The sequence below is a fragment of the Sitophilus oryzae genome, unplaced genomic scaffold, assembly GCF_002938485.1.
Source record: "Sitophilus oryzae breed Bouriz unplaced genomic scaffold, Soryzae_2.0 scaffold_1436_pilon_pilon, whole genome shotgun sequence".
Classification (NCBI taxonomy): Eukaryota; Metazoa; Arthropoda; class Insecta; order Coleoptera; family Curculionidae; genus Sitophilus; species Sitophilus oryzae.
This window is the reverse complement of record NW_022146100.1, coordinates 3,373,488-3,392,299: the sequence shown is the minus strand read 5'-3', so window position 1 is coordinate 3,392,299 and position 18,812 is coordinate 3,373,488. Positions and strand designations below refer to the sequence as shown.

At 33.3% G+C, this 18,812-nt stretch overlaps 3 protein-coding genes across 3 annotated transcripts; 2 read left to right on the top strand and 1 right to left on the bottom strand.

Annotated features, from left to right (window-relative positions):
• Positions 1 to 148: 148 nt before the first annotated feature.
• LOC115876474 (aspartate aminotransferase, cytoplasmic) lies at positions 149 to 12,909 on the top strand. The gene is made up of 7 exons (XM_030892266.1): positions 149 to 643; positions 704 to 885; positions 4,281 to 4,389; positions 7,498 to 7,866; positions 9,244 to 9,409; positions 10,962 to 11,104; positions 12,635 to 12,909. Exons 1-7 carry the CDS (start codon positions 535 to 537, stop codon positions 12,781 to 12,783), a joined length of 1,227 nt encoding a protein of 408 aa, XP_030748126.1. The 5' UTR covers positions 149 to 534; the 3' UTR covers positions 12,784 to 12,909.
• Positions 12,910 to 13,570: 661 nt separating this feature from the next.
• LOC115876473 (NADH dehydrogenase [ubiquinone] 1 alpha subcomplex subunit 7-like) lies at positions 13,571 to 14,015 on the top strand. The gene has a single exon (XM_030892265.1). The coding sequence runs from the start codon at positions 13,641 to 13,643 to the stop codon at positions 13,950 to 13,952; it is 312 nt and encodes a 103-aa protein (XP_030748125.1). The 5' UTR covers positions 13,571 to 13,640; the 3' UTR covers positions 13,953 to 14,015.
• On the bottom strand, positions 13,993 to 18,703 carry LOC115876472 (serine/threonine-protein kinase PINK1, mitochondrial). The gene is made up of 8 exons (XM_030892264.1): positions 18,608 to 18,703; positions 18,068 to 18,412; positions 17,893 to 18,010; positions 17,514 to 17,842; positions 17,082 to 17,261; positions 15,978 to 16,509; positions 15,818 to 15,916; positions 13,993 to 14,289 (listed from the first exon to the last, which is right to left on the bottom strand). The coding sequence occupies exons 2-8, from the start codon at positions 18,358 to 18,360 to the stop codon at positions 14,098 to 14,100; spliced, it is 1,743 nt and encodes a 580-aa protein (XP_030748124.1). The 5' UTR covers positions 18,361 to 18,412; positions 18,608 to 18,703; the 3' UTR covers positions 13,993 to 14,097.
• Positions 18,704 to 18,812: the final 109 nt, after the last annotated feature.

The following is an 18,812-nucleotide window of genomic DNA, read 5'->3' as shown; positions in this document are numbered from 1 at the left end:
TTAACTCGCAATCTTAACAAAATTTGAGGACGTTACAGATACATATTTTCCAAAATATCCAATTTTTTATCAAAATGGTGGAGGAACTTATTTACGTTTATGGCGAATGCGCCAGGATTCCACACAGATGTTTTCGCCTTGATGAAAATTGAGGATGTATAATTTTAGCTTCTTAATTTGCTTAGTAAGTGAAGTTATTTATCAAAAATTTACACGGAAAATGTACGTACAATGTAGAAATTAATATAATTACAAAGCCAAAGCACTTAATATTCGATAAGTTTTGTAGCTCCGTTTATCAGGGGAGATATTGATCGACGTCATAGAAAATAGAAAGTCTCGTCACTATAAAAACAAAAGCCAATAGCATAAGCGGTTCAAAAACAAATCATATGGAATTGGATTGTGACGTTGTGCAAAACCAACTTGTGGTAACCCCAGCTTGTTTTTAACCTTCGTTCGTTAGGTCAAAAAGGTTAATTCTATTTGAAAAATTGTTTTTTTTTGTTTGTTTTTGAATAGTAAATTTGCAAGATGTCCTGGTTTGCTGATTTAGAACAGGGACCTCCTATCGAAGTGTTCGCTTTAATGAAACAATTTGCCGATGACGATTTTCCACAGAAAGTAAACTTGGGAGCTGGAGGTAAGTGTTTCATTAATTTGTAGTGTTCAGTGTCCTCTTACAATTTTGTTTTATATATAGCCTATCGAACAGATGAAGGTAAACCATGGGTTTTGCCTGTGGTACGAACAGCTGAAAAGGCTTTAGCTAATGACGAGACGTTGAATAAGGAATATCTGCCCATTTTGGGTTTCGAAGCATTCAGTACGTTGTCAACTCGAATGCTTTTGGGCGATGACAGTCCGGCATTAAAGGAAAACAGGGTAAGTAATCTATAATAACTATAATATTAAATGTCTTCTATAGTGAGAGAATCAATATGAGAGATATTATGATACCTGTTTACAAAAACTTGAAATTGGTAAATAAAAGAATAACTATTTATAAATAGGTCATATAGTTTCATATTAAGTAATATATATTTTTTAATTTGTTTTGATTGTGTGCCCATTGTAATCTATGTATTTATCTATAAGTAGATATAAAAAAAATTCAATTCAAGTTCAAATTTTGTTATCAATGAACAATATGTACACACATTTAGTATGTTTACGTTTTATTTCTGTAAATATGTAGATAAATATGTTTGAGATTTTGGCATATTTTTGGGAAAAAAACAAGCTACAGGGGGTCGTTTACTCAGTAAATACCAATTATATCATAGATAGATTTTTGGATCGCCATAGCTTCGCAGATTAATTATTCACATCAGTCCAGTATTGATTTTTTCAATATTGATTATACCGGGTGCGTCTCAGAAGTGGCTCACCCCTATAACTTTTTTATTTTTTCAAATTACAGAACGAGATTTGGTATGTTATATGATATAAATTAGGATTGATTGATGATATTGATTATTGATATATCTATTCAGAGTGTCATTTTCTATTGAATAAAGTAAAAAAATACCGAGACTTTTTATCTGAAAATATAAGAAAGTTATAGAGATGAGCCACTTTTGAAAAGCAGCCGGTATGTACAGATTTATGTACCATTTTCGTGTGCTTTCCAGGATTTTACGCGTATGAGTAAAGATATAAAGATGCGATTTTTACATTATTTCGTCGGTCGCCAACAGTAGTATCAGGAACTGGTATGTCCGTAGCGCCGCGCGATCTCGATCGGGATGTGTTCGCTCCAGACGCAGCCGTCGCGCTCCTAGTGTTGTAGTTCCCTGTCGCGAACAGAAGTAACTGCTGTAACTGGGCATCGACGCTCGACCTCGGCGGCGACCTACTTCGCTCCTGGAGTTTTAGTTTCCTGTCGCGAACAGAAGTAACTGGTCCCTGCTGTAAAAGTTGGGAGAAGTTGCAATTTGTGAAAAAAGGTGGTGGAAAAGTCAATAAATCTCAGCAAAATATATTTTGAGGTGGTAGAATGTAGAAATGAGTGGGAGGGAGGTTAAAAACTGCGACTTTACAAATCTATTGTCTCCCCCTTTCTTGAGTTATAACTCATCATACAGTCCCAGGGCTTTAACCAAAGCCAGTATCTGTCAGATTTTATCCATTTACAATTTTGCTTTTGTAAAATTTTATTGATACGCCTGTGCTCTGCAATATCCATATAGGTTTTATTTGTAATTTTAATGACGTAATTTTTTTTCAATTGATTTGTATTGTACGATATTTTTTTTTGTGCTTTTGTTTGTTGTGTAAATGCTTTGTCGATGAAGCTATTTTGGCTTTTTGTACAATAAAGCGTTGTTTATTATCGAAAAGCCGAAAACTATGTGCCGTTGAGCTTTTCATGAACTTTTCATAAGTTATAAAAGATAACCGAGATACGAGGGGAGTCGAAAAATACAACAGTTTCAATTTCGCCCTGTATTTCAGGAACTAAGAGAACGAGGACAAATCTCTGTATAGCATCTTTAGTTTTCTAAAAAGTAGCAGGGTGATGTGAAAACCGCATCTTTATATCTTTACTCATCAACGAGAAACTCTGCAAAACACACGAAATTGGACACACTGTACCGGGTGTCCCACTAAGAATAGCTCTCGGTTGTATCTCGTAAAGTATTAGCCGTAGGGCTTACGGAAAAAAAGATTTATGACTAAAGGGACTATAAAAAATTGCTGGAAATTATCTTCAAGTTTGTAAAACGGCCGCTAGGTGGCGCAACTGCTATGGAAAATAAGAAAATAAATTTTTTACAGAATTTCACCTATATAATGGGTACTATAAATAATAGCTTCATAATCTTCAGTAAATTTTGAATTTTTTTTTGTTAGAACAATTTTCCCCTATCTGCTAAAATAAAGTGGTGGGGGAAGGTTAGATCTATCTTTATTTAAATATTATTAACTCCGGACTGGATGATCAGAATCCAACAAACGAGGGCTCGTTTAAAAGAGCGTTTCTTACTCTATATTATACCATAAAAATAATAATAATAGGTTTTTGAACGTAGACGCTAGGGGGGCGCTTTCTTACAATTTAACAAACATAGCGCGTTTTTTCAAAAAAATTAAATACGATAGTATGTGTTATTTTAGCTGATAGTAAAGAGTAGTTAAAGCTTAAAAAGTCAGCGAAAACCGCATCCTGATATCTTCTTTCAAACCGAAGATATTAGCAAAATTATAATAAATACCAAAAAATAAGCCCTTATTTACCTTATTTTTACAATACAGCATCAGTATCGCTCTTGATTAGGCCCATTCTAACAAAAAAATAAGATAGAAAAAGTTAGTTCATTTTAAAATCGACGAAATACCAGAATACCATAATAGCTGATGTATTAATATCTAATAATTAAGATATTAATAATAGTGAAGAAGAAACGATGATTTAGTGAAGTCATGGTAGGCTTTGGAAAAAAGTTGCTTTTCGCGTAATAGTATAAACGTCAAATTGTTATTAGATCAACATTTTGATAGTCTTAACAGCGTTTTTTTTATCTTTTAAATGCTTTTTCAAAATGCCTTTATTATTTGAATTAGTTGAAGTTGTTGGCATTTTGAAAAAGCAATCAAAAGATAAAAAACGCTGCTAAGACTATTAAAATATTGATCTAATAACAATTTGACGTTTATACTGTTACGTCAAAAGCAACTTTTTTCCAAAGCCTACCATGACTTCACTGAATCATCATTTCTTGGTCACTATTATTAATATCTTAATTATTAGATATTAATACATCTGATATTATGATATTCTGGTATATAGTCGATTTTAAAATAAACTAATAGTTATAAATATTTTTTCCGCAGCCGCTACGGCTAATACTTTCCGAGATGCAGCCGAGAGCTATTCTTAATGAGACACCCTGTACAGTAGTACTCTGAATTAAAAGCACTAACAAAAAATGAAAGTAATCTCAATTGGGTACTTACTCCTCTATAGGGAATATAAGAGTTAATCATATACATATTACTTAAATCGATCCTTTAAAAAATGAAATATGTTTACTTTTAATAATTATACATAATAGGAATGTGTAATAAAAAATTGAGAGTCCTCGAAATATGTACTTACTTTATTTTTTATCATATTTGTTAATGGTCCCCGTGGATTTGTTATCTAGTGACTATATATTTACATAATGAGTACACAGATATTAAAGAGATTACGTTGGAAACATACTGTTACTAACGTAATGTGGTAAATGATACTTCAAATAAACTAACTATACAGGGTGGTTTGTTTTTTTAAGGCGTTCGGTGTTCAGTGCCTTTCTGGAACGGGTTCCTTGAGAGTTGGAGCGGAATTCCTAGCTACCAAACTGGGCAAAACTGTTTTCTACTACTCCAAACCTACATGGGGTAAATATGTAATTCACCTAAATTTTTATTATTATACAGGGTGTCCCAGAAATAAGTGCAAGTATTTTAAGGAGTAACTAACTAAACTGTAGAAAAGGTATTTAAAATATAGTAAACGTTGCACTATACTTAATATCGTAATCTACAACGATTCAAAAATCTACAGTTATTAATTTTTTTTGTAGAAATTTAAAAATGTGAACTTATAAACATACAGAATGTGGATAACGTAGGAGGTAGCAACATTCTCTCGAGACACTGTAAAGAAATTTCTGCGAACTCAACAAGCGGCACTCAAAAGTTTTTCAATATTTTCCGGAAAATGTCATAAAAATAAATAAAAATTGCAACTTTTTTTTTCACAAAAAATCTCATGGGCGTGTTTCTGGGGTCGAACTATACTACCAGTCAAAATACTTGCACTTATTTCTGGGACACCCTGTATTAGGGGATGTCCATAAATTACGTAAGACGTTTTTGAGGAATTTTTGACCCCCTAATTTAAATGCTTTAGATTCTTTGAAAAAAACATAATAAGACTACTAAAGACTAGTGTTAATTGTAAAAAATTGAAAATTAAATTTTTCAATTTTTTGTTTGAAAAAAATTACTTGGCATTTTACTGAAACCCCCCTCTCCTCTACATGAGATTTGATGATAGTTGGCTTAATCCTCTCTTGACTCCCTCCCATATTGAATGGACGCCCCCTTATGTTTTCTGAAATAATTAGTTGATTTATTTGCAAAAAAATCAGACAAAATCAAATGCATTAAAATAAATTTGTATAGTTACTGGTATTATATTTTTTATTAATTTTATTGTATTATTTTTATATTGCCAAAGCCAAACTTTAGTTAAATAAATATTGTGATAACCTTCCATCATTATCACAGAATAAATAGCTACATAATGTAAATTAAGCCCAGGATGTATACAAGTCCAAAAATATTGCACAATTTTTTTTAAACTAAATCGAAAAGAAATTGAAATAATCTATTTTTATATACTTCCATTATTAGTTTGATTAATCTTTAATAAAACAAAAATTTATCTAAATATGGATGTCATAAACAATTATCCACGCAGTTTTTTTTTTGTGAAATATTTTGTAGATAATGTGAAATAAAACATTAAACCGTATGCATTGATTTTGGATATTATTTATATTGTATTGTGTATGGGAAATTATCATCGCTATTTAACCATTATTTGACTAACGATTACCGATAAACCTCTAATATTATATAAAACTATTTTGGATGATCCGCTTGTTTACTACTTTTTTCCAAACACCTGAAATTTGGCAAGAACTCCGAAATATATTTTTGTCGCCCTCTGTTTAAAATTAGAAAACAATATTTACATTTTTGAAAATCGCTTCTCTAAAAATACACTGGAAAATTGCATAATTTAACTGAAATCAGAGATTTGGAGGTAAAAGAAGCTTCGACGAGTGCGCATCCAAAAATATTCTAATTAAAAAAATATATTAAGAATCATTTTATCATCTAGATGTATCTTTTCCCGATAGTTTGTTTTGTGATTCGTCTCAATAGCTTTATTTTTTTTAGATATTCGCTTTTGAAGAAGACACTAACATTTTTTCGTATTTTTTACATTAAAACCATGCCCTTGCTTTTGGTCCTAGTCAACAGACCAATAAAATAGAGTTGTATGATTTGTGTAATGTCACTACTTTTGAAAAATTGGTTTTCAGTCCAAAAGTTAATTTCTATCATGATCAATAAAAGCAGCAATAGTCGATACTTCAGAACCTTTGAATAAGAAGACTGAAGCTACATTCGAAATCAATTCGCTGGCCAAGTGGCAATTCGACATTAAAGTCGGCACGAAATTAACCATTCACAACAAATTTCAAGTCGAATTTTGCGCACGCAAAAAAAAAAATCCGTGCTGAAGTGGAAGTTAGCAGCTTGCAAGCTTTCAATCCAACTTCAACTTGCACTCTGGCGTCGAATTTTGTTGTGAATGATTACACTGAAGTACATATGATAAGCTTGCGTGCCAAAGTACCACTCGGCCAGCGAATTGATTGCGAATGTAGCTTGAAGAAGGAGCATAATGCCACAGATTAGGTATCCTATACAGATAAAAATCTTGTCCCTAATTCGTGGTACGAAAATTGTTTTTTATGACGATGTGCAAACGAGTCAAATTTCCTGTGCGCAAAAATAAACTCGCGTAAAATAACAATAAACAGCGTAATAGAGAGATATCGCTAAACCGAATAGCGTGCATGGACGATAATATAAGGGTGTTATTTCCTTTACGTGAGGTGGTATCAACTCTCTTCATTTATAGTTATCGGATCGGAAAGAATTCTGTTCTCGTCGCGTCCGCTATTTAAACTTAACCTAACTTTGAATTTAAAACTTTGAAATTGTTTTGTTTACTAGGTATTTTAAGCAATCTTCTAACAATTTTTGAACGTTATTTAGAAATAGCGCTTGGTGTAATTGATCCGCAAATTACGTCAGGCGGTAACGTTATTAGTGGGTGTTGCGTTAAAAATTGACTCGCGCATATCGTAACCATGATAAGGTACGCGTAAATACTGCATGACGCTATTCGGTTTTCCGATATCTCTCTAATATCTGTGCCGGTCAGGCGCAATTTTAGAGGCCATAAGTGGGCGTGCTATGTGTGCAAACTAGTATCCTAACTAGTGTCCGATTCCGAAAATTGGAACCACGAAAAACTATAAAGAAAAAACGAAGTTTATAATCTGTATGATCTGTGGTACAGTCTTGCGCACTGTCGCCATTTTGAATCAACTAACAGCTTCTTGACATGAAATGTGTAAACTCGTGATATGCTTTCAAGTCAATTGAATCAAGTGAATTAATCAAGTCACTACTTGAATCAACTCTTTTGATCAATTGACATGATTCGTCAAGTTTAGACGGTCATATTGCATTCATGCAAATTTAATTCAAGAGACTTCATCAGTTCACTTGACTTGTCTAAAAGCACCTTAAGGGCCATTCTCAATATTCAATGGCTATTCTCAATTATTCGTATTTTTTATCATATCTCAATTTTTTCAAATGGAATACACCGAAAAAAATGATTTCTCTACATTGCAGAAAACCACCGATTGGTGTTCCTGAGCGCTGGTTTCAAGGAGGCCCGCGAGTATCGGTACTGGGACGCGCAGAAACGCGGCCTGGACATCGCCGGTTTCCTTCAGGACCTAAAAGATGCGCCCGAGGGAGCGGTGATAATCCTGCACGCCTGCGCCCACAACCCTACCGGCTGCGATCCCACTCGCGAGCAGTGGGCCCAAATCGCTAGCGTGATTAAGGAGAAGAAACTGTTCGCGTTCTTCGATTCGGCCTATCAAGGATTCGCATCCGGGGATCTGGACAGGGACGCCTGGACAGTTAGGTACTTTGTCCAGGAGGGATTCGAGCTGTTCTGCGCGCAGTCCTATGCTAAAAATTTCGGGTTGTACAGTAAGTATCCGATGTTTTTTTTAAAGGAAGCCTTAACCCTGTTAAGGCATCCATTAAACCGTCATGACCTGTAAAACGTTAAGTGTAGACGGTGTTTTACCGTATTTTCTACAAGTAGAAAATTAATTTTCTACACCAACTAATTTTCTACATGTCCAGACGGAGAAAATTAGTTTTGTATATTCTAAGCCTTTTTTTGAGTTTTTATTTATTTCCTGTCTTTTCAGGATGTCGTCTGTCGATATATATATATACAGGTTGTTTCAAAACAAATGCGAAAAACTGTAGGGGGTGATTCCTTGTTCAAAATAAAGGGTAGTTTGCTTTATAAACGTTGGGTCAAAAGTCAACCATTAGGGAGATGTCGCGGTACAAAGATGGCGGAAAAATAATGTTTTTATTTTTTATCTTGAAAACGAAAAGAGATAGACTAATGAAATTTTATGGAAGCATTACTGTTATGAAAACACACTTTCTGGTAATTTTTTCACTTTTTTAAAATGAGTGGAAGGGGTTGAAATAAACTACCCCTATCATTCTTGTTAAAGAAATTTAAAGAAAAATCTTATGAAACACATGAAAAAAAAATAAATTTGGATAGTTTAGTTTGTTTAGAAACTCTTTTATCTCTTGTGTTTTTTTTATAAAACTCACCGATTTGAAATTAAAAAATAAAATGTAAAGCATTACATGTCAGGACAAAAAACATTTTTAGATAAAGAATCTAGTGGGCTGCTGTAATTTTTTTAGAAAAAAATCTAGTCGACCTCTGTCACTTTTTAGGATGTTTCTAATATTATTTTATTTGACATTACTCTACTGCAATACGTTATTATCTTACGATTAATTATTCCGAAGCCTTTTTTCTTTATCTAAAAATGTTTTTGTCCTGACATGTAATGCTTTACATTTTATTTTTTAATTTCAAATCGGTGAGTTTTATCAAAAAAACACAAGAGATAAAAAAGTGTCTAAACAAACTAAACTATCCAAATCAATTCTTTTTGCATGTGTTTGATAAGATTTTTCTTTAAATTTCGTTAACAAGAATGATAGGGGTTTGAGTTTATTTCAACCCCTTCCACTCATTTTAAAAAAGTGAAAAAATTACCAGAAAGTGTGTTTTCATAACAGTAATGCTTAAATAAAATTTCATTAGCCTATCACTTTTCGTTTTCAAGATAAAAAATTAAAACATTATTTTTCCGCCATCTTTGTACCGCGATATCTCCCTAATGGTTGACTTTTGACCCAACGTTTATAAAGCAAACTACCCTTTATTTTTAACAAGGAATCACCCCCTGAAGTTTTTCGCATTTGTTTTGAAACACCCTGTATATATATATAGCTAATATAATTTTTGATCGACGATTTTAGATGAACGTACAGGGAACCTCTCCGTGGTGCTGAAAAGTCCAAAAGAAATACCGGCGGTTAAATCGCAAATCACTCTGATAGTGAGAGGAATGTATTCGAATCCACCCAGTCATGGAGCAAGAATCGTTAACCATGTTTTAAGCAATAACGAGTTATTCGACCAATGGTACGATTATGCCTTACGATAGAAAAAAACAGCATCAAAGACGGCTGGGAAATGACAATCGACGATAATTTCGGAGAGGTCAAGCCCTAGATGTTGTTTATTTGGCCCGTAGTCTCTATTTCTTAATGGCGCTTACTGCCAGTTGGCCTTAGGAAGGATGTTATTTAATTTTACGCGTATAAAACTATTTGTTACACGTAAAACAATATTTTTTTATGCGTAAAAAACTATTTTTTATGCCTATTAAAATGTATTACACGTAAAAATCTTATTTTTTATATGTAAAAACTATTTTTTCAGCGTAAAAAGCCATTTGTTCCGCACAAAAAAACCTTTTGTTACTCGTAAAAAACAATGTATTACTTTTCCAGCATTTCCAACTTGAAACTACACTTTTTCAAACATGTCCAAACAAAAACCTTCAATTTAATAGCTGTTAGTAAGAACTTTCACTTGAAGTATATAGGTGTAATCTTTCTATAATCAGTGTAAATTTTTGACAAGTTTTGTGTCAATTTTTAGTAAATGTCGTCTATAGAGATTGACCAGTCATTTCCCCAGCCTACAGTGGTTCCCCTTAATTAGCTGCGCGGTCATAACTGTTATGTATATCTAGATATAGCTTGACTGCACCTTTTTTAATTGATAACAAATGCTAAATAAATCTATATAAAAAACTTAATGTAATATGTATTAAAAAAATTGGACCCAGTGATTTACATTTTAAGTTCTAACTATTCGGAAAGGTATACAGATTATGTTTGCACTTATGTACATGTTTTTTCATATTGAACAGGTCAAATTTATTTTAAATGTTGAAAAAATAAAAGAGACAGTTGTTTCATTTTATAAATACAATTTTATTGTCAATTGATATACAGTGTGTCCACGAAATAAGTTGACACGAAGAGGAAAAAATAAGTTACTTTTAATTTAAGACAAAAAGTCAATCTTTAACCACCCGGTATAAGGTCCGGCGGCAATTCGCGGCAGCCAGTGGCAATTAATTTATATACAATATACTTTAAGCAACAAGTATTTTCATGCCGTTTAAGAGGATTTGAAAGGGAAAGTAGTTAAAAGTCTTAAAGAGTGACAAGCAAAAATGTAAAAGTACTATTTTTGTTACCTTCAAATAAATTGCCATAAACTAATATTACTAAGGTTTAATTAAGTGCAAAAAAGAAAAAAAACAGTTCTTTTTACCTTCTTTTCGAACATCCATTACAGAAAAGACAGCTTTTATCAATTTTAATAAAATAAGTAATTAATTGGCGTTATCTGAAAACTGTTTATGTCAGCTTGATACCAGTAGCAAAAACGTGACATTTCTAATAAAAAAAGCGCTACACTAGGCTTACTTGATTTTGTTATTTATTATGTATCATTTACAGGGGAATATAAGAAAAGTATTAGCAACAGTTTCATGCAAAATTTTGAAATTAATATTTCTAAGTAATGACCTATCTGGGAACCACTGTGCAGCCGTCTTATTTGATGCCGTTTTGGTAAAAAGCGTGTCATTTTCGTCTAAAGTAAAAGCTCTTTGCAGGCGAAGCAACATCAAGACCATGTCGTCGAGGATTATTGACATGAGAAAAAGATTAAGAGAAGAGTTGGAACGCTTAGGCGCACCCGGTACATGGAATCACATAACCGAGCAAATTGGAATGTTTTCGTATACCGGACTGAACGGTAAGTTTATTTTTTTTTCTTAATAAATGATTACAAAGTTAGTTATTATTTTAGTATTATTTTACTTTCAAATTTTTTTCTAAAGTAGTACCGTATGATCGAAAAAAGCGGCGTCCGGTTGGCTTCGAAATGAACGTAAATAGCATAAAAATAAATTACAACTTCTTTAAGACTAACTGGCAGTAAGCGCCACTAAAATATTATTGAGTACGGGCCATAGAGAAATATAAAATAAAAGAGTTGTTATTTCCATAGTCAAAAGTAGGCAACACGTTTAACGAGGATCGATTGTAGCGCACCCTTGAGCCCTAACTGAACTAATCGAAATATGACAGACGTTATCGGTAAAATAGGTATCTGCATTGCCTACCACAAAAAAGGCGGGCTGTTTAAATGTGAATATAAAATTTTATGTATTTTTAAAAATATTACGAAATTAAAACTGAAAAAATATAATGAAAGTTTATTTTTAAAAACGGAATATTTGAAAAGTATAAACTATTGTACACTTTTCAAATGCTTACAGTTAAATGCTAAATTAAATTTGATAATATAAAACATATATGCTGAATTAACTTCGAGGGGTAAACTCCTGATGAATTTCTGTACACTAATGCCAAAGTAATGCCAAATAATTTAGTACTAATACCAATAATGCAAATCTTGTACACCACCAAAATACACCAGCGGTTTACCCTTCGATTTACCTATAGTATTATAAAACGTATTTAACAACGCCACTAACAAAGCATATAAGATCGCAGGGTTTGCAATCTATGCTATTATAACAGATAAAGATTTAAATAAGACATCAAAAATTAATTCACCTTTAAGTTGAATTTATAAACTCAGCAGTCAGCAGTTGAAGTTCAGTTGAGGTAGCAAATGTTCAACACTATTAAATGAAGGCGCAAATTTATAGTCAGTTCGTTTTACGTTCACAGAGTTCAGAGATGGGCAATGTCTTTACATATCGAACTTGCTTTGCATGATACCCTTTCCTGGATCGTGTTCAAATCACATCATCGGCTGAACAAAATATTACATGATGATGGCAAAACACAGCACAAAATATAAAGTTCAAATCATAGAGAAATATAAGGTCTCTGGTTCCTCGGGAAATAAAACTTCGTCCATAATTTCTGTACGCACAAACACAAAACAAACAAACAAAGTTTATGCTACACAAAATAATAACAAAATTCCAAAATTCAAAACAAAATTGTAAACAATCGCAAAATACAAATAATTTGCTGTCATGTCACTTGTCATTCTTGTAATGACACGTGACAGGTAGCAGGTGGCGACGCTTTGGAGCCCTAACTGAACTATGCAACATTATGGCCAAGTTAGACAACCTTTCAAACACTCTTTTATTTTAGTTACTTTATGGTACGGGCTCAGTAATGACTCTAGGGCTTAACCTCGCCAAAATTACTATCGATAGTCGTTCCTCAGCAGTATTTGACGCCGTTTTGTTTTTCAATCCTATGGTATAAAAGACTGACAGTGTTTTTTTTTAAATTTTAGCGGAGCAGTCTCAGCATATGGTTAAAATGCATCACGTCTACATGCTGAGTTCAGGTCGTATCAGCATGTGTGGCCTTACTCATAGTAATGTGGAATATGTGGCGAAATCGATAAAAGAAACTCTCACAGATTTACCTTCAAAGTATTAAAACTGTTTTTATTGGAAATACACATCAGTGCACCTTTAATGAGATTCAAATGTTGTAATATGTATATATTTGTTTTGGAATTTTTAGCCAAAAGTTACTAAAATATAAAGTATCTGTTATGTATCAGTTTGTGTATTATTATTAAAGTTTACCTAATAATTTTAGGAAGGTTTGTTATACAGGGTGTCACAATTTACCGCTATACAAAAGTTCTTTGTTGTAACGAACTTATTTTGATTCCAGAAATACCGTATGATCAAAAATAAACGGCGTCAGCGATGGCTATGAAATGAAGATCGCTGTCATTTTATATGTAAAATTATATGGAGAATGTCATTGATCGTCATATCCAAGCCAACTGGACGCCGATTTTTTCGATCATACGGTACGTAGTAGTTCTATGTCCATCGAATATTGGGACACCCTGTAGCGGCGGCCTGCAGTGCTAAGGGTAGGCAAAAATTGGTATAATAATAAAATAAAAATAGCAATAGCGTAATTAAGCTATCTATCGATACTTTTCTTATCGACAAAAATACCCATCCCTAACTAAAACCTAACCTAACCTTTCTAAGCAAAAAAATATAATAAAAGTACCTGATCTTGTCTGTACCGAAGAATGAGAAATTATTAAAGACGTAAAACTGAATATTTACAATGAATTTGCAATAAACACGATTTATTATGCGCCTTTTATTAAATTCAATAGAATCGTGTTATCGATAGCTTTAACATCGATATTTTTTATCGACAGAAACGCCCCTCCCTAATCAAAAAAACTTACATAAGCAAGAAGTGAGGTTATTTTAAAATTATTTTGACATAATCCGGAATTCAAGTTGTTTTTTTAAATAATAATGCCTCCCAAACCAAAAGTCCAGTTCCACGACGTAAACCCCTTCTTGCAGAGAGTAAGAGCCTTCCTGCTAGGCAGGGAACACACATTGGCAGTGCGCTTCCAGGATCTGCTCGCGACTAGGTCTCCGCCACCTCCGGTCCTTCCCGATGGCCCCGCACATAAGCTGAGCGCAAATTACTACTTTACCAGAGACGCCAGACGCGAAGTGGGGCCCCCAGAAGTAATTTCCCCTTTACCCAAGCAAATCGAAGCCAGTGGTGCAACCGAAGTCAAACGTATAACACCTGGGAAACCATACAGTTGGGATTAGGGGGTATATTTTAAGTAGCCTTTATTATAATAACTCTGTGTAAATAGACATATAATATATAGACTTTGATTTTTATTTATAACATTAAAATAAATCATTTAATAACAATAATAATAATATTTAACTTATAAGAAAAGTGCAATGTTTAAAAGTTGTTAAACTGGATCCATTCTAAAGCGGATTTAATGTTAAACAACTTAGCTCTACAGAGGAAGCTGGATATTAGTAAGTATTCTGGATAGGATATATAGCCGCTATTAGATATGTCTTCTTCAAAATCTTTGCTCCTGAATTCGCATAAGAGCTTTACAGCCAAATTTAATAACCAATCCAGAATCTAAAAATGAATTAAATAAAAGCAGTTCTTCAATCATTTAATTGTGATTAAAATATTTTAAAATCTCAAGTGCAGAGCTTTTAAAAATTTAGGAACAAGCTAAATACAAAAAAATATTTGTTTTTTAATTTATCATCTAATAGAAAATAATATAGAGAGTGTGGCAATTTAAAAAAAATGAGATATTTTCGACATACTGTTTTTAACCCAAGCAGTAATCAGTAAATAAAAAATGGCATAGCAACACTGCATAGTGCTTCAAATAAAAATAGTATATAGGGTGTTCCTTAATGACACGCTAATATTTAAAGAGGTGATTTTTGGACCTATTCAAAGAAAAAAAAATTATATATGAATATGTTCTAAACATCTTAACTTTTCAGATACAGGGTGGTAAAATTTTCTATTTTTTTTTCAAAATATCTCTGATGTTATATTTGATACACGTCTTCCATGCATCAAAATGCTTATTTTGATATACCAAAAAATTGTTTTATTTCTAATAATTTATTGTTATGAGCTACGAACATTATTTTACCGGCTCTTTGTGGAGTTAAGCGATTCCTTTTTTTAGTATGGATAAAACTGTAAGTACTGAAACTTCTCTCTGTGGCTGCAGATGACGTTGGTAAAGACAGCAGAGCAACAGCTAAATATTTCAACCGAGATTTCAACTGCGTATTTTTACACATTGCTTGCCACCAACTTAGACAGTCTACATTTTTAACTGACATCCAAACGTAGTCGAGAGCCCATAAAAATTGTCAAAAATGGCTTATTATTGACAAACTGAGGATGACTGTTTGTGATATTGTTGATAAATTCCATAGCGGCTATGTGTTCTTCATTGTTAAGGTGCTCTCCCAGGAAACAGGGGTCCAAGAGATTCGCGGCAAAATGCATTGGTTCAAGAGCTATAGGTTGTTTATTTTGTAAGGCGGAGAAGCATTCTTTTTTTCTTCTGACTTAAGAATCGGCATACTTGATACACTTTCGTTAAATTTTTGCTCAATGTCTTGAATTTTGAAAAGAAATTTCTTGCAAAATTCGGATTTTTGCGAATATTCGCGATTTTGGGACCGAATATTTCGGAAATTTCTGAAATTTCCTGCAAAATTCGAATAGAAATATTCGCTACCAACATCACTAAACTGAAGTAACCTAACTTTAATTTTTTAAGCAAAAACTATGCGTCCGACGAAAAAAATCAAGAGATAAAAAATGTTTAGAAATGAATGGAGGTTTTTAAAATAACTGTTATTTTCAAAATTGTTTAAAGAATCCGAAATAAAAAGCGCGTTATTTTATTCGGTGCAAGAAGAAGATACAACAGATATTACAGAAAAATCTCAGTGTGCTATTTTAATTCGATATGTTAATAAAAGCGGCTAAGTCAAATATCTTTGCGCTAAATAGACGCAACTAAAATTTTGTCGCCTACCCAGTCACACGGGTCACGAGCTGCCATTGATACTCTATACACAATATCAAAACGAGGTAAATTTACTTGAGAAGAACTATATCTTACCTCTGCGTGCGTAGGAACGCCTTGACCTTGAACCAACCAGGAATTGGGAGCCCACAAATATAATTGACATATATTTGCCGCAACTTCTGGATTCAAACGCTAGAAGAAAAAAAATAATACAATAAAAAAATGTGTTTTTACTAAGAAAAACATCAATTACCTCATTTGGATCACGCGACAACAGGTTTTTAATCAATCTCTGAAACAGAAAAGGCACGTTTTCCGGTAAATCTGGCAACTCCTCTTCCTTGTAACTCATGCTGGACAATCTTGTCACATTCTTGTTTCCATAAAAAGGATTAACAACCCCGAATAACTCGTAGCCTATGGCCCCAGCCGCCCACAGATCGGATCTACTGTAATCCAGCCTGGTAAAGGTTCCCGGCCTTTTTTTTATGATTTCCGGGGCCATCAGGGCTGTGTTTCCTCCTTTGTCCACGTCGTAACTGTTGAAGGGGATGGTTAGGGACGCATTGGAGTCAGCTAGACAGCATCCAAAATCGGTAACCACCAGCAAAGGGCTGCTTTTACTGGACAGATCTAAGAGAACATTGTCGGATTTTAGATCTCTATGAGCGATGTTGTGAGACACCATGTGCACCACGCCCTCTAAGAGTTGGGCAAATAAAAATATTGACGTTCGCGTAGAGATATTCGATGATTTTAGATAGTCTTGAAGGTTTTGATGGTACCTAGAATACGGAAACGAAATAAATAATAAAGTCCAAAGATATAGCGGGAGTTTTTCAAAAGTTGGTTGCTCATCTATATAATTTTTTTATTTTTTCAGACAAGCTTGATTTTCATGCGTCCGTTATCCGTTGATGGTTGAAACGATGGTCCAACGGCGCTCTGATTGGTCATAGCGTTTTCGCGCCACTTTTCATCTGTAAATTTTTACTCCAGCCCGTCAACGGAGAAAGACCGTACGATAACGGACGTCTTGACACTTTTCTGATATACAAATAATACAATTTTGTTTTAAACAAAAATGTCAAAAGTTGAGATATGATATGTCATTTTCTATTGAATAAAGTAAAAAAATATTTACAGTGCCATTATTTAAAAAACAAAAGATGTAGTCATTTCCGGAAATACAGCAAGCGACCAAAAACAATTGAATACATCAAGCAATCCTGATTTATGTCATAGTCTAACATACCAAATCCCGTTTTGTTTTATCTGAGAAAATAAAAAAGTTAAAGGAGTGAGCCACTTATGAAAAACACCCGGTATATCTCTTGTATCTCTCTTTGTTAGAAACCTTTTCATCAGAAGAAACAAGGACATGTTCCGGCCTTCCCCGGATGGATCGATTCTTTTAGGCAGAGCAGCCGGGTACAGGTCTCTGCAGTCCTCTAATTCCGGCACAAAGTCGGAAAATACTGAAAATATTTGCACAATGTTTGGGTGGGGCGGTAGATATCTGTTCATTTTTAGAAAACTAGAATTGAAAAAGAAAAAAAATAATATATTTTTTTCTTATTTTTACATATTATGTAAGATATAAAAAATGATGTATCAAAACAATTTAAAAAAACAGATAAGGGCGAGTCTTATGATTTAATGAAAAATATAGTTTTCGAATTCTCCCCATTACTTGTCAAATTTCATAGTTCTAGGTCAACAGAAAATACCCCATAGATTTTGATTCTCTTGAGAGTGTGGAATAAATATAATAAACACAATGACTTACTCATATTCATAATTTCTTTGGGCATCAGAATTGAGCACAGATCCCGCAGGAACAATTTCTCTACACATCGCTTTCAAAATAGCTATAGAATTCGATTGAACATCGTAGTTAAACATCATTTTTAAAGCCAGGGGATAATCTTTAATACTATTTTCATCTGCCGATCTTCGTACGTTGGGTGCAAGTCTTTTTACCGAGTACACAACAGCATTAGCCCCTTTAGCAATGGGCTTTCCAATAGACAGAGCGTCGATATTTTTCACAGAATTATTTGCCAGATCGCTTTCCGAAATTAGATCTCTTGTTTGCTGAATTTTCGTTACACATTCCTGAAAAAATATAAGCTATTTTAGAAGCCTCAGTCACCCAGTATACATACCCTTATTTCCCACCAGACACCTTCAAGTTCTTCATCTTTGGACAGAATACTTTGACCGCCAGACGCTAGAGTTATTCCGACTAAACCTAATAAAGGCACAGGATTCCCATACAGACCTCTAGAAAATTTGAATTCAATTTTTTTCTCCTATTTTTTGTTTATAATTACAACCAACCTTTCTTTAGCTTTTTGGATCAGTTCAGTTCCGAATTTAAACGAAAACCTATTAAGGGCATTGTCTATCAAGATGCGTCGTGCCTGTTGACTAATTTGTAGGCAAATGTTCCGTAAAACATTTCGATTGTTTGTGTTTGTGATTGGAGTGCTTTTTTGGACGTGGGGGGAAATCTGTTCAATAGTTCTTACACACTGACTAATGTTTCTCGCATACGGGACTCCTCTGTGTTGTTGACGGACAAGAACTGATCCATGTTTAAATATTTTTACAGCAACTGCCCGGACAGACATTGCTCAAGTGATTTTTTTCTTTTCTTATTTGAGTTTACCTCTCGGGTATTTACTAGAAATATCGAATTATTATACACTAAGTTAATCTAGCAACACAAACTTTATAATATATAGTATCATAGTCCAAAAATACTAAAAACTGCGTCATTTGAATATTAAAATTATTAGTTTTAGTGTTGGACTTATGTACATCTATTTAATGTTACTATAAGTTAAATATACAAATAATAATATATAAAAATCATACCATTTTAGTTTCTAAAATTAAATATCAGAGGTATCCTCTGCCATAATAATTTCAACAATGCAATGACGACGACGACCATATGACGACAACAAATTAAAAAATATTTGTTTTTTTTTCTTATTAAAAAATACTATATGATCCAGAAACATAATATATATGAAAATATAAAAGTTTCATCTGTGATCGTCACCACAGACGTTATATT

What these genes read in the sequence shown, in the direction of transcription:
- LOC115876473 (XM_030892265.1), top strand. Translation starts at nt 13,641, where the DNA reads ATGCCTCCCAAACCAAAAGTCCAGTTCCACGACGTAAACCCCTTCTTG.
- LOC115876472 (XM_030892264.1), bottom strand. Translation starts at nt 18,360, where the DNA reads ATGTCTGTCCGGGCAGTTGCTGTAAAAATATTTAAACATGGATCAGTT. An exon ending in GTGTCTGGTGGGAAATAAGG is followed by an intron (nt 17,843 to 17,892) that starts GTATGTATACTG and finishes ATATTTTTTCAG; the next exon opens with GAATGTGTAACGAAAATTCA. An exon ending in TTGTTTCTTCTGATGAAAAG is followed by an intron (nt 16,510 to 17,081) that starts GTTTCTAACAAA and finishes TCCGTATTCTAG; the next exon opens with GTACCATCAAAACCTTCAAG.
- LOC115876474 (XM_030892266.1), top strand. Translation starts at nt 535, where the DNA reads ATGTCCTGGTTTGCTGATTTAGAACAGGGACCTCCTATCGAAGTGTTC. An exon ending in AGTAAACTTGGGAGCTGGAG is followed by an intron (nt 644 to 703) that starts GTAAGTGTTTCA and finishes TTTTATATATAG; the next exon opens with CCTATCGAACAGATGAAGGT. An exon ending in TTCGTATACCGGACTGAACG is followed by an intron (nt 11,105 to 12,634) that starts GTAAGTTTATTT and finishes TTTAAATTTTAG; the next exon opens with CGGAGCAGTCTCAGCATATG.